Raw genomic sequence first — 13969 nt, forward strand, 5'->3', positions numbered from 1 at the left:
TCCCGGGCCAGGAGATCACCTGATTCCTTTGTTCTCCAACCCTTCAGCTCTCACCTTGCAGGGGAGAAGGGCCCAGGCCATCAGTTGCCAGGAAACAGGGTGTCGGCCATTCTCTATGTCCAGACCCCTGCACACCCCTGCCCTCTAGGGCTCTGCAAGGATCATGCACCCTTATCCCACCCCCTAGATACTTAAGAACTGCATAGGGGAAACTGAGGCACCCCACACTATTCAGACAAAACATTAAGAACAGTCCCGCTTCATCACATCTCTCCCCTCTTCGAGACCGAACGGAGCGGGGTCACTTTAGCCAGTGACCTGGGGAAGTTCGAAGCCACGAACGTTCCCATGGATGCCCCAGCATCTCTCCCATTCCTTGGTGTGAGTTACACCAGGCTCTTCCAATTTCACGCCCTCCCTTAGGTTGGGGGTGGTCGATAGCACTCGCAGACCACACGTGGGAAGGTTTATGCGGCCCGTGCCCTTTGGCCACCCCACAACCCCAGGGCGTCAAACTGGGATTAGGTCTTCTCCCCAACAGGCTGGCCAAACACAGCCACTTGGTTAGAGGACTGTTTAACTTTCTTAACAGCTTTCACTCCACCTGAGACCTTCTCAAAGCTATCCACACTGGATCTTTCAACAGGAAAGTTAGTGGATCCATTCACAACAGAAAATTTCTGGCTGTTAGGAACTGAAACTTTCTTGTTTAAATCACTTTCACACCCTTCAGTGGCAGTAAACTGCTTGCAAAGACTCCATGAGGATTCCTTTCCCTAGGGCTTTTCTGTGCAACAATTCACCCCTCACAGAAATTCTGCTCTTACCCTCTTTATCTAGGGCTTGCTCTAGAGGAACACTTTCCTGAGCAACAACAGACTCTTTCTGGGTCTCCCTTACATCCAGAATTACCTCTGGCCCATCCGGCGGATTCCTACCCAATCCCCTTTCAGGCAAACTTACAGACTTCCTAGATAAAAGGTTAGAAGCATTCTCCTTCCCTTTGCCACACACATGTTCAGGAATCTTTTCCTTCTTTCGACAGGTTTCCACACCCTCAGTAGGTAACACAATCCCATCACCTTCCTGCTCTCCTTGTGCCCTGGCTAGGATCTCACCCTGATTAGACAGAGTTGCTCCACCCTTTCCCATCAACACACTAGCAACAGGCAAAATACAAGCACCAGAATTGTCTGGGCTCTGGGATTCTACATAGACACTAACTGGATGCGACCTAGTTACAGCGCCATTCTCCCAAGCAGACACAAACTTAGGACCCTTCACTTTCTGGGCTTTAGCTGAATCCAGAACCAGCTCTGAGACAACTGCACGACCCTCAACCATCACAGGCTGAAAGGCTCCTTCTGTCTGCTCCACAGACAAAGAAGAGCCGGACACACTTTCTCCTTTCCCAGACACACTTTGGGATCTCTTTCCCCTTGTCCCAGCACACAAGGCTGGTCACAGACAACTGCTTGGAGATCAGGGTAGCTCCCTCCATAGGCAAGTCAATACCCCTGACAAACACAGACACATTTCCTTCCCTGTCACACTTCTCCACCCAGCTAACAGGTAAGGTCCAGGGACTCTCATCTTCCACTCTCCTCGCCTTCCCACCCTGCTGACTAGACACAGCCATCAGCTCACAAGGCTGCCTAGGCTCATCCAGACTTTCCTTACCAAGCACCTTGCCACTCCCCACAGATCCCCTGCCCTGCCTGTGTCTCCCCCCACTCAGCTGGGGTCTCAGCTCCCCCTGTGCTCAGCGCTGCCCTTGCTGTCCCAGTGGGGGTAGGCAGCGAGCTCCCTGCTTTCCTCCCTGCATCAGAGCCAGCGTGAGCCCCCTCTCCAGTGTGCAAGGAGGGCGGGGAGCCCCAGGGGTCTGGTTACAGGCAGGCAGGTAGCCTGAGCCTAGCAGCTCCTCCCTGCTGCCAGCCCGGTCATCTGCATTTTCACTGACCATTTCCCTCTCCACCGATTGCTTCCCTGGATTCAAATTCAAACCCTTGGCAGTTACCAGAGCAGGGCCTGGATCCTGTCCCAAAGAGACACTGTCACCCCACAAAAAGGTCTCGCAGCTGGTATCCTGGAGAACCACAACGACCAGCCAGCTCCACCCTTCCTGGGATCTGCAAAGGGATCTGGGCCATAGGCAGGGCGAGGGGCTTCATCCCTGGGACCCTCACCCAGCTCATACAGCCCCTCAGCATCTGAGGCTGCACCACCCAGGGCTTGACAACAGTTCTCTCTGCCCCAGGATCTCGCCACCCCAGGAATGTCTCCCCATTGACCATCACCTTCTGCTCCCACTGGGGGTTCGAGGGGCCTGACCCCAGGAGACTCCACACAGACATAGAGGTTGGGACCCGGAAAGCCTGTCCACCTCCCCACCCATCTGGCTGACGGAGTCTGTGGCCTTGGGACCCAGCAAGGGAGATAGACACTGGGGCTTTTCCGCAGGATCCCCCTGGTTCAAATTGCCAGCCTGCTCAAAGGCAGTGAGGTGGGCATCCACATCCCCCCCCTCCTTAACCAGGGGCAGCAATTTAGTCTCGAGGTTCCCTGCGGAACTGGCCCCCTGGGGTCTATCCCCACTCACCCCTGGGAGGTCCCCTAGGCCTCTCCGCTCCCCCATCACCAGTTCATGCTGCTGCTGCTTCTGCAGCTCTTTCTCGGGCTCTCGCTGTCTCTCACAGTCCTCTTGCTCTCGCGGACTCAGCTCCAATCCCGTCCATCTCCGATCCCCGGATGGGGAACCCGATCGTGAAGACCCCTGTCTGGTTGGGGACAGGAGTCTTGGGGACGCCTGGCTCCAACTCCAGCTGCTCCCAGATCCTGCTATAGCCCCATTTGGGTCAGGAATCTGTTCCTTAGAGCGGTCATCCTCCTCCAGCTGCACGATGAACTGTGCTTTGGTGAACTTTCCAATGCTCAACCCTCTCTTTCTGCACAGGGTTACGATGTCCTTCTTAAGGAGACGGTGACAGGCCATCACTCCACTCTTCCCAAGTTGTTGTGGACTCACAACACTGGACAACCACGTCTGCACTTCACTTCACATCCCCAGCCAGCCCCAACCCACTCCCCCTCCAGCCCCTCCTCCTCTGGGCTTTGTCTCTTTCCGGGGCCAGGAGGTCACCTGATTCCTTTGTTCCCTTTAGCTTTCACCTTGCAGGGGGGGAAGGGCAAGGCCATCAGTTACCAGGAGACAGACTGTCGGCCATTTATGTACACTGGCCCTTTGCTCTGAAACAATCACACAGTCTGCCTTATCCCACCACCTAGAGACTTAAGAAATGCATAGGAGAAACTGAGGCACCCCTACAGTATTCAGAGGAAACATTAAGAACAGTCCCGCTTTGTCACAGCACAGCAGTGGGTGGACCCTAGCCCCTTGGGGTGCAGCTGCTGAGTGTTCTTTTCTTTCTGCTTAGGATCCCACGCGGCTCATCCCCAGGGCGTCTCAGCCGTTCATTATCCATGTCTCCCCTGTCTGTCTCCTGTCCGTTCTGTTCCTCTCTCCCCTCAGAGTAGCAGGTCTGTTTTGGGAGGGGTTTTTTGAGAAATACCAATGCGGGCCTGTGTTGATGTCAGAGTTCTCTGCTGGATGCAGCAGGCGGGGAGGGCTGGGCTGGCCCTTAGTTCCTGGGGGCTCATTCCGCAGCCTGGCACCCGCCCACGACACACCTGGGGTTCCAGCACACCCGGCTTTACCCTGGTGCTGGCGGGTCCCAGAGGGCCTGGCAGCCTCCTCCCTGGGATCTTCCAGAGATGCTGGGCCCAGGGCTCATGTTAGAGATAAGGCCTGAGACCTTGAACCTGGAAGCTGAAGTTTTGTACAGCTCTTTAAAAAAAGAAAAGGAGTACTTGTGGCACCTTAGAGACTAAGCAATTTATTTGAGCATAAGCTTTCGTGAGCTACAGCTCACTTCATCGGATGCATACTGTGGAAAGTGTAGAAGATTTTTTTATACACATAAAGCATGAAAAAATACCTCCTCCCACCCCACTCTCCTGCTGGTAATAGCTTATCTAAGGTGATCACTCTCCTTACAATATGTATGTATGGTGTATGATAATCAAGTTGGGCCATTTCCAGCATAAATCCAGGTTTTCTCACACACACCCCCCCCCGCACGCACACAAACCCACTCTCCTGCTGGTAATAGCTTATCTAAAGGTCATCCTTCAGGATAGGTTGTAGATCCTTAATAATGCGTTGGAGGGGTTTTAGTTGGGGGCTGAAGGTGACGGCTAGTGGCGTTCTGTTATTTTCTTTGTTAGGCCTGTCCTGTAGTATCAACAGATTGATAGAGCCAGAAGAGTTCCCAGAAGTCACCTACTACAGGACAGGCCCACCAAAGAAAATAACAGAACGCCACTAGCCGTCACCTTCAGCCCCCAACTAAAACCCCTCCAACGCATTATTAAGGATCTACAACCTATCCTGAAGGATGACCCAACACTCTCACAAATCTTGGGAGACAGGCCAGTCCTTGCCTACAGACAGCCCCCCAACCTGAAGCAAATACTCACCAGCAACCACAGACCACACAACAGAACCACTAACCCAGGAACCTATCCTTGCAACAAAGCCCATTGCCAACTGTGCCCACATATCATAGAATCATAGAATCATAGAATATCAGGGTTGGAAGGGACCCCTGAAGGTCATCTAGTCCAACCCCCTGCTCGAAGCAGGACCAATTCCCAGTTAAATCATCCCAGCCAGGGCTTTGTCAAGCCTGACCTTAAAAATTTCCAAGGAAGAAGATTCCACCACCTCCCTAGGCAATGCATTCCAGTGTTTCACCACCCTCTTAGTGAAAAAGTTTTTCCTAATATCCAATCTAAACCTCCCCCACTGCAACTTGAGGCCATTACTCCTCGTTCTGTCATCTGCTACCATTGAGAACAGTCTAGAGCCATCCTCTTTGGAACCCCCTTTCAGGTAGTTGAAAGCAGCTATCAAATCCCCCCTCATTCTTCTCTTCTGCAGGCTAAACAATCCCAGCTCCCTCAGCCTCTCCTCATAAGTCATGTGTTCTAGACCCCTAATCATTTTTGTTGCCCTTCGCTGGACTCTCTCCAATTTATCCACATCCTTCTTGTAGTGTGGGGCCCAAAACTGGACACAATACTCCAGATGAGGCCTCACCAATGTCGAATAGAGGGGGACAATCACGTCCCTCGATCTGCTCGCTATGCCCCTACTTATACATCCCAAAATGCCATTGGCCTTCTTGGCAACAAGGGCACACTGCTGACTCATATGCAGCTTCTCGTCCACTGTCACCCCTAGGTCCTTTTCCGCAGAACTGCTGCCTAGCCATTCGGTCCCTAGTCTGTAGCGGTGCATTGGATTCTTCCGTCCTAAGTGCAGGACCCTGCACTTATCCTTATTGAACCTCATCAGATTTCTTTTGGCCCAATCCTCCAATTTGTCTAGGTCCTTCTGTATCCTATCCCTCCCCTCCAGCGTATCTACCACTCCTCCCAGTTTAGTATCGTCCGCAAATTTGCTGAGAGTGCAATCCACACCATCCTCCAGATCATTTATGAAGATATTGAACAAAACTGGCCCCAGGACTGACCCCTGGGGCACTCCACTTGACACCGGCTGCCAACTAGACATGGAGCCATTGATCACTACCCGTTGAGCCCGACAATCTAGCCAGCTTTCTACCCACCCTATAGTGCATTCATCCAGCCCATACTTCCTTAACTTGCTGACAAGAATACTGTGGGAGACCGTGTCAAAAGCTTTGCTAAAGTCAAGAAACAATACATCCACTGCTTTCCCTTCATCCACAGAACCAGTAATCTCATGATAAAAGGCGATTAGATTAGTCAGGCATGACCTTCCCTTGGTGAATCCATGCTGGCTGTTCCTGATCACTTTCCTCTCATGCAAGTACTTCAAGATTGATTCTTTGAGGACCTGCTCCATGATTTTTCCAGGGACTGAGGTGAGGCTGACTGGCCTGTAGTTCCCAGGATCCTCCTTCTTCCCTTTTTTAAAGATTGGCACTACATTAGCCTTTTTCCAGTCATCCGGGACTTCCCCCGTTCGCCACGAGTTTTCAAAGATAATGGCCAATGGCTCTGCAATCACAGCCGCCAATTCCTTCAGCACTCTCGGATGCAACTCGTCCGGCCCCATGGACTTGTGCACGTCCAGCTTTTCTAAATAGTCCCTAACCACCTCTATCTCCACAGAGGGCTGGCCATCTCTTCCCCATTCTGTGATGCCCAGCGTAGCAGTCTGGGAGCTGACCTTGTTAGTGAAAACAGAGGCAAAGAAAGCATTGAGTACATTAGCTTTTTCCACATCCTCTGTCACTAGGTTGCCTCCCTCATTCAGTAAGGGGCCCACACTTTCCTTGGCTTTCTTCTTGTTGCCAACATACCTGAAGAAACCCTTCTTGTTACTCTTGACATCTCTCGCTAGCTGCAGCTCCAGGTGCGATTTGGCCCTCCTGATTTCATTCCTACATGCCCGAGCAATATTTTTATACTCTTCCCTGGTCATATGTCCAACCTTCCACTTCTTGTAAGCTTCTTTTTTATGTTTAAGATCCGCTAGGATTTCACCGTTAAGCCAAGCTGGTCGCCTGCCATATTTACTATTCTTTCGACTCATTGGGATGGTTTGTCCCTGTAACCTCAACAGGGATTCCTTGAAATACAGCCAGCTCTCCTGGACTCCTTTCCCCTTCAAGTTAGTCCCCCAGGGGATCCTGGCCATCCGTTCCCTGAGGGAGTCGAAGTCTGCTTTCCTGAAGTCCAGGGTCCGTATCCTGCTGCTTACCTTTCTTCCCTGCGTCAGGATCCTGAACTCAACCAACTCATGGTCACTGCCTCTCAGATTCCCATCCACTTTTGCTTCCCCCACTAATTCTACCCGGTTTGTGAGCAGCAGGTCAAGAAAAGCGCCCCCCCTAGTTGGCTCCTCTAGCACTTGCGCCAGGAAATTGTCCCCTACGCTTTCCAAAAACTTCCTGGATTGTCTATGCACCGCAGTATTGCTTTCCCAGCAGATATCAGGAAAATTAAAGTCACCCATGAGAATCAGGGCATGCGATCTAGTAGCTTCCGTGAGCTGCCGGAAGAAAGCCTCATCTACCTCATCCCCCTGGTCCGGTGGTCTATAGCAGACTCCCACCACTACATCACTCTTGTTGCACACACTTCTAAACTTAATCCAGAGACACTCAGGTTTTTCTACAGTTTCGTACCGGAGCTCTGAGCAGTCATACTGCTCCCTTACATACAGTGCTACTCCCCCACCTTTTCTGCCCTGCCTGTCCTTCCTGAACAGTTTATAACCATCCATGACAGTACTTCAGTCATGTGAGTTATCCCACCAAGTCTCTGTGATTCCAATCATATCTATTCAGGGGACACCATCACAGGGCCTAATCACATCAGCCACACTATCAGAGGCTCGTTCACCTGCACATCTACCAATGTGATCTATGCCATCATGTGCCAGCAGTGCCCCTCTGCCATGTACATTGGCCAAACTGGACAGTCTCTACGTAAAAGAATAAATGGATACAAATCAGATGTCAAGAATTATAACATTCATAAACCAGTCGGAGAACACTTCAATCTCTCTGGTCACGCGATTACAGACATGAAAGTTGCTATATTACAACAAAAAAACTTCAAATCCAGACTCCAGCGAGAAACTGTTAAATTGGAATTCATTTGCAAATTGGATACAATTAACTTAGGCTTGAATAGAGACTGGGAGTGGCTAAGTCATTATGCAAGGTAACCTATTTCCCCTTGTTTTTTCCTACCCCCCCTCCCCCAGACGTTCTTGTTAAACCCTGGATTTGTGCTGGAAATGGCCCACCTTGATTATCATACACATTGTAAGGAGAGTGATCACCTTAGATAAGCTATTACCAGCAGGAGAGTGGGGTGGGAGGAGGTATTTTTTCATGCTTTATGTGTATAAAAAGATCTTCTACACTTTCCACAGTATGCATCCGATGAAGTGAGCTGTAGCTCACGAAAGCTTATGCTCAAATAAATTGGTTAGTCTCTAAGGTGCCACAAGTACTCCTTTTCTTTTTGCGAATACAGACTAACACGGTTGTTACTCTGAAACCTGCACAGCTCTTTGTGTGACATTTTATACAAATTACTTAGTCAGCTAATTTGCATGTTTAGAATTGTGCATATTTAAGTTTGTCTTGTCAATACACCCTGCCCCGAGCATAGGGCGGGTGTGCAGCTGCCGGCTGCGGGGGGGCCACTGAGCGGTGGCGGGTACTGGTGGCCTGTGCTGTTGGCTGCTGAACACTGCAGGGCTCGTGGGATGGAGGGTGGGTGGCAGCTGGGGGTGGGACTCTGGTGCCAATAGAGGGTGCCCCCAGACAGGAGCATCCCTTCGGGTGCTTGACAGCCATGGCCCTGGGTGCAGTGAAATTCCCACCCCTCGAAGGAAGCTGGATCCTGCTGTGCTCATCCCCAGCCTATCCTCGCTGCTCATGCCCATGTCCCCTGCAGATCTTCCCCCAGCCTTGTGGCAGCTCCCAGACCCAACCTGCCTCCAGCTCCATCTACACCCTCCATCCTGGGACTGCTGAACTCAGACCTCTTGGGAGCCCCGAGACTGGCTACGCTAGGACCCTGGGGCTCAGAGTGAGCAGGACCCCCCCAGGGCGCTCATCTGTGCAGTGTCATAGAGGGGGTCTCTCCTGCCCCCCAGCCAGTCACCTCTCCCGTGACTGCCCTGCCCTGCCCACTGAGTACAGGCTGGGAGATGGTGCCAGCCGCCAAGGCACCCTGGCAGCATGGGGCCTGGCACGGGCGGGGTTAGAGACAGCCTTGTGCCAGAGCAGAGATGAAGGGGGGCACATTGTGCCTGTCACTGTCAGGGGCGACTGGGGGCTGGGGCAGCCTGGCATCCCAGTAGCAGTGGTTGTGACAACGGGGGAACACCAGGAGCAAAGGGCGGGCCCACCCAGTGCTGGGGAACAGCTGAGGCAAGTTGTCCGCAAGGCACTGAGAGGCCGAGCTCAGAGAGCAAGCGTGCCAGGTTTCCCCTAGACCCGGAGATGGATGAGCTGGGCTGGGTGAGGCAGTGAGAGGGCAGAGCCACCTGCAGGGGGCTGGGGTCCAGAGCTGCCCCCTCTCACCACCCCCTAACTCCCCTGGCTGTTGTTTTGCAGCTTTGTGGAACTTTTCGGGCACGAACGAGCATCACCTGCCGCTGCAGATCGGGGACACAGTACACATCCTACAGGCCTTGGAGGGTAAGTGGGGCCAGGCACTGAGACTGGGGTAACTGGCTCCACAGACCCCAGGAGAAACCTCTTGGACCTCTCATCGTCTGTGAAATCATCAGCCACACTCTTCTTGAAATCATGTCCTCCCTCGGCTTCTGGAACTCTGTCCTCACCTGGTCCTCTTTCTTCCTCTCTCAGCTCCCTTCAGTGTATCCTTCAGCAGAACCCCTCGTCCCCTTCCCGCTTTCTGTGGGGGGTCCCCTTCTCTTCTCCCTCTGCACGTGGGCTCTGGGTAACCCCATCTGCAACCACAGAGTCAGCAACCCTTTCTGTGCCCGACACACTGATCTCCCTCCGCTCCAGACTGTCTCCTTCAAGCCAAAGGACAATTCGGGCCTGTCTCTCTGACGCCTCCTCGGAACTGCCTAGCTGCCAGCTCCGGCTCCTAGTCTTCCCCCAAGCCCTCCCCGCTTGGACAACACCACCATACTGCTCTGTCACTCAGGCCTGTAACTGGGACATTGTCTTCACCCCGGCCACTAGCCAGGTCCTCACATGCAGCTGTGTGTAAATCTGGCTGGTTCTTTTGCAGAGCGTCTGCAAGACAGGGCACAGGGCCGTTCGTATCCCTCCCCACAGCGCCCACACTCCCCCAGGCTCTGACCGTCCATCCCGCCCTGCTCAAAGCCATGCAGCTCCTAGCCCACCACTGTGCCCACGGCACCCTCCTCTGGCTCCCCCTTCTTCACTGCATCCAACATGAGCTGCTCGTCTTTGCTTTCACAGCATGACCCATCCCCACGCAGCCTGTCTGCGCTCACCTCCAATCAGCCTGTGACACCAGCCTCCAGCACCCACTTGTTACAAGTTCAAACAAGCCCCTTGGTGCCTTCTCCCCTGCCCCGACACTGGGAGGAGCTCCCCGCAAACCTCTGCAGAACTAACTCATTGTCCGGCTTCAAACCGCCTGGGCGCTCTGCTTTGCCGCCATGCCGACAAATATACCTGAGAGTGATTTGGGGGCTGGTGTGCTGAGACCGCTGCCTGTCTGCTGGCCATGGTCTGGTTGTTCTCTTGTGCTGCCCTGGCGGTCGGTCTCCGCTCGTCTCTTGTTGGACACAGGACGTCAGCTCCTTGGGCAGGGACTGTCTCTGTTCTGAGTTTGGTTCCAAGGCCCGTTAAGAATACAAATAATACACAACAATAGCAGCCAGCCTCCAGCAATACCCCCCCTCAGCAGCCAGTCCCGCCACACCAGTCCCCCTAGCCACTGCTCCTGCGGGGACAGGCTGGGGCCGGAGTAACCAGGAGCTCCCCCACACCCAGCTCCTGCCCTGCTCCCCACAGCGCCCCCTGCGGGGACAGGCCGGGGCTGGAGTAACCGGGAGCTCCCCCACACCCAGCTCCTGCCCTGCTCCCCACAGCGCCCCCTGCGGGGACAGGCCGGGGCTGGAGTAACCGGGAGCTCCCCCACACCCAGCTCCTGCCCTGCTCCCCACAGCGCCCCCTGCGGGGACAGGCTGGGGCCGGAGTAACCGGGAGCTCCCCCCCACAGCCAGGGCTCCTGCCCCCCTGCCACAGCGCCCCCTGCGGGGACAGGCTGGGGCCGGAGTAACCGGGAGCTCCCCCACACCCAGCTCCTGCCCTGCTCCCCACAGCGCCCCCTGCGGGGACAGGCCGGGGCTGGAGTAACCGGGAGCTCCCCCACACCCAGCTCCTGCCCTGCTCCCCACAGCGCCCCCTGCGGGGACAGGCCGGGGCTGGAGTAACTGGGAGCTCCCCCACACCCAGCTCCTGCCCTGCTCCCCACAGCGCCCCCTGCGGGGACAGGCCGGGGCTGGAGTAACCGGGAACTCCCCCACACCCAGCTCCTGCCCTGCTCCCCACAGCGCCCCCTGCGGGGACAGGCCGGGGCTGGAGTAACTGGGAGCTCCCCCACACCCAGCTCCTGCCCTGCTCCCCACAGCGCCCCCTGCGGGGACAGGCTGGGGCCGGAGTAACCGGGAGCTCCCCCACACCCAGCTCCTGCCCTGCTCCCCACAGCGCCCCCTGCGGGGACAGGCCGGGGCTGGAGTAACCGGGAGCTCCCCCACACCCAGCTCCTGCCCTGCTCCCCACAGCGCCCCCTGCGGGGACAGGCCGGGGCTGGAGTAACTGGGAGCTCCCCCACACCCAGCTCCTGCCCTGCTCCCCACAGCGCCCCCTGCGGGGACAGGCCGGGGCTGGAGTAACCAGGAGCTCCCCCCCACAGCCAGGGCTCCTGCCCTGCTCCCCACAGCACCCCCTGCGGGGACAGGCCGGGGCTGGAGTAACCAGGAGCTCCCCCCCACAGCCAGGGCTCCTGCCCTGCTCCCCACAGCGCCCCCTGCGGGGACAGGCCGGGGCTGGAGTAACCGGGAGCTCCCCCACACCCAGCTCCTGCCCTGCTCCCCATAGCGCCCCCTGCAGGGACAGGCCGGGGCTGGAGTAACCGGGAGCTCCCCCCCACAGCCAGGGCTCCTGCCCCCCTGCCACAGCGCCCCCTGCTGGGAGAAGTGCTCTCCGTTCAGAGGCCCCTTGGCGTCTCACTCTCTGTTGTTCCATTTGCAGGCTGGTACAGAGGGTACTCGCTCCGGAACAGAGCCACCTGGGTAAGTCGGCGGCTCACCGCGATGGTAGGGGCCAGGGCACTCGTCCTCTCCCTTGTCTCAGGGCCGGGCCCCAGAGCTGCTGGGGGGCACTGGGGACACAGTGCGTGGCCAGAGGCGGAGCTCATGCACTCGCCGCATGGCGCCCCCTGCAGGAAGTCGCCGTGCCTTGCGTGGAGTGACTTTAACCTGCTTTGGGGGCTCCGAGCTGCCCTCCTGACCCCTGCTCTGGCCCCATCAAGGACCTGGCCCTGGGTGGACCCATATCCGACTGGGTCGGAGGGCTCCTGCCGCATTGGGGCCGACACCCCTCCCACTGGCTCTGCCCCCCAGATCGGGGTCGCTGTGCTGACGATGTCTCCTCTCCCCAGGGCATATTTCCTGTCGCACTGATCCACCTGAAGGGCGCCCACGTGAAGCAGAAGGGGTAGGTACCGGGGGGGCAGGGAGGGGCTCTGGGCTGAGTCAGCGAATGTTTTACTGGTCACGGGGCTGGGTCCTCCCTGATCTGCACCTCAGTGGGCCCGTCACCACACCCCGCCCTGTCCCAGTGCTCGGCTGGGTCCTGCCCCTGCCCTGTCCCAGTGCTCAACTGGTGTCATGGCGTCCCCGGGCGATGCTCTGGAACAGCTCCCCACGAAGCCAGGCAGGACTCTGGGGCAGTCGCCTTCCTGTGAGCAGCCTGTCTGCAGGACACACAGCTCACCCGGCTTCCACCTTCCTGGGTCTGACCTCGGAGCATTCAGCATCCTCTGCCCCTCCGTGTGCTTCCCACAGTGAGTCCACTCAGGTGGTGCTCCTGGGGAAGCCAGAGGGTCCTGCCCCCCAACTCCGCAGTCAGACGGGACTCTCAGCCAGCCAGTAAAACAGAGGTTTATTAGACGACAGGAACATGGTCTAACACAGAGCTTACAGGTGCAGAGAACAGGACCCCTCAGCTGGGACCATTTTGGGGGGCTGGGAACCAGACAACCACGTCTGCCCCTCACTCCATGTCTCCAGCCAGCCCCAAACTGAAACTCCCTCCAGCCCCTCCTCCTCTGGGCTTTGTCCCTTTCCCGGGCCAGGAGGGCACCTGATTCCTTTGTTCTCCAACCCTTTAGATCTCACCTTGCAGGGGGGAAGGGCCCAGGCCATCAGTTGCCAGGAAACAGGGTGTCAGCCATTCTCTGTGTCCAGACCCCTGCACACACCTGTCCTCTAGGGCTCTGCAACGATCATACACCCTTACCCCACCCTCTAGATACGTAAGAACTGCACAGGGGAAACGGAGGCACCCCTACACTATTCAGAGGAAACGTTAAAAACAGTCTCACTTCGTCACAGCTGGGTCCTACCCCCTTCCCGTCCCAGAGCTCGGCTGGGTCCTACCCACCTCCCATCTCAGTGCTAAGCTGGGCCTTGCCCGCACCCTGTCCCAGTGCTCAGCTGAGTCCTGCCTCCCAGCCCTCATCCCAGTGCTAAGCCAGGTCCTGCTCCTCATCCCAGCGCTCGGCTGGGTCTTGCCCCCCTGTCCCAGTGCTCAGCCAGGGCCCTGCATCCCAGTGCTCATTCGGGCCCTGCCCCTTCCCCGTCCCAATGCTTGCCTGGGCCCTATCACCACCCCTCTATCCCAGTGCTCAGTCGGGCACTGCACCCCTCCCATCCCAGTGCTTAGCCGGGCCCTGTCACTGCCCATGTCCCCGTGCATGGCTGGGTCCTGCATCCTCTCCCCCCTCAAGGCTCAGCCGGGCCCTGTCACTGTGCCCCCATCCCCATGCCCCCCCATCCCGGTGCTCGGCTGGGCCCTGTCACCCCTCCACACACACACCTGTCCCAGTGCTCAGCTGGGCCCTATCATCGACCCCCCATCCCAGTACCCCTCCCCTGTGCTCGGCTGGGCCCTGTCACCTCCTCCCCCATTCCAGTGCTCGGGTGGACCCTTCTGCCTCCCCCAGCCTGTCCCTGTGTTTGGCCAGACGTCCTGCCCTCCCAGTCCCAGCATTCAGCCGTGCCCCTCCCCTGGCATGAAGTGGGGCAAGCAGCGCAGCACCCCAGGTCTGTGCCTGGCCTGGTTCTCAGCTCTCCCCCATCCCCTGCTTGCAGTAACCAGCCTGC

At 56.7% G+C, this 13969-nt stretch overlaps 1 protein-coding gene across 1 annotated transcript in view; it reads left to right on the top strand.

Moving 5' to 3' along the window:
- Positions 1-13969, top strand: part of LOC144264379 (dedicator of cytokinesis protein 2-like) — a 336931-nt gene that overhangs the window by 5756 nt on the left and 317206 nt on the right. The window contains exons 2-4 of the mRNA XM_077816134.1: positions 9189-9272; positions 11835-11875; positions 12244-12299. Of these exons, the coding sequence (XP_077672260.1) occupies positions 9189-9272; positions 11835-11875; positions 12244-12299 (181 nt within the window). The remainder of the gene's footprint in view (positions 1-9188; positions 9273-11834; positions 11876-12243; positions 12300-13969) is intronic.

This window comes from Eretmochelys imbricata, chromosome 4 (assembly GCF_965152235.1).
Source record: "Eretmochelys imbricata isolate rEreImb1 chromosome 4, rEreImb1.hap1, whole genome shotgun sequence".
Taxonomy (NCBI): domain Eukaryota; kingdom Metazoa; phylum Chordata; order Testudines; family Cheloniidae; genus Eretmochelys; species Eretmochelys imbricata.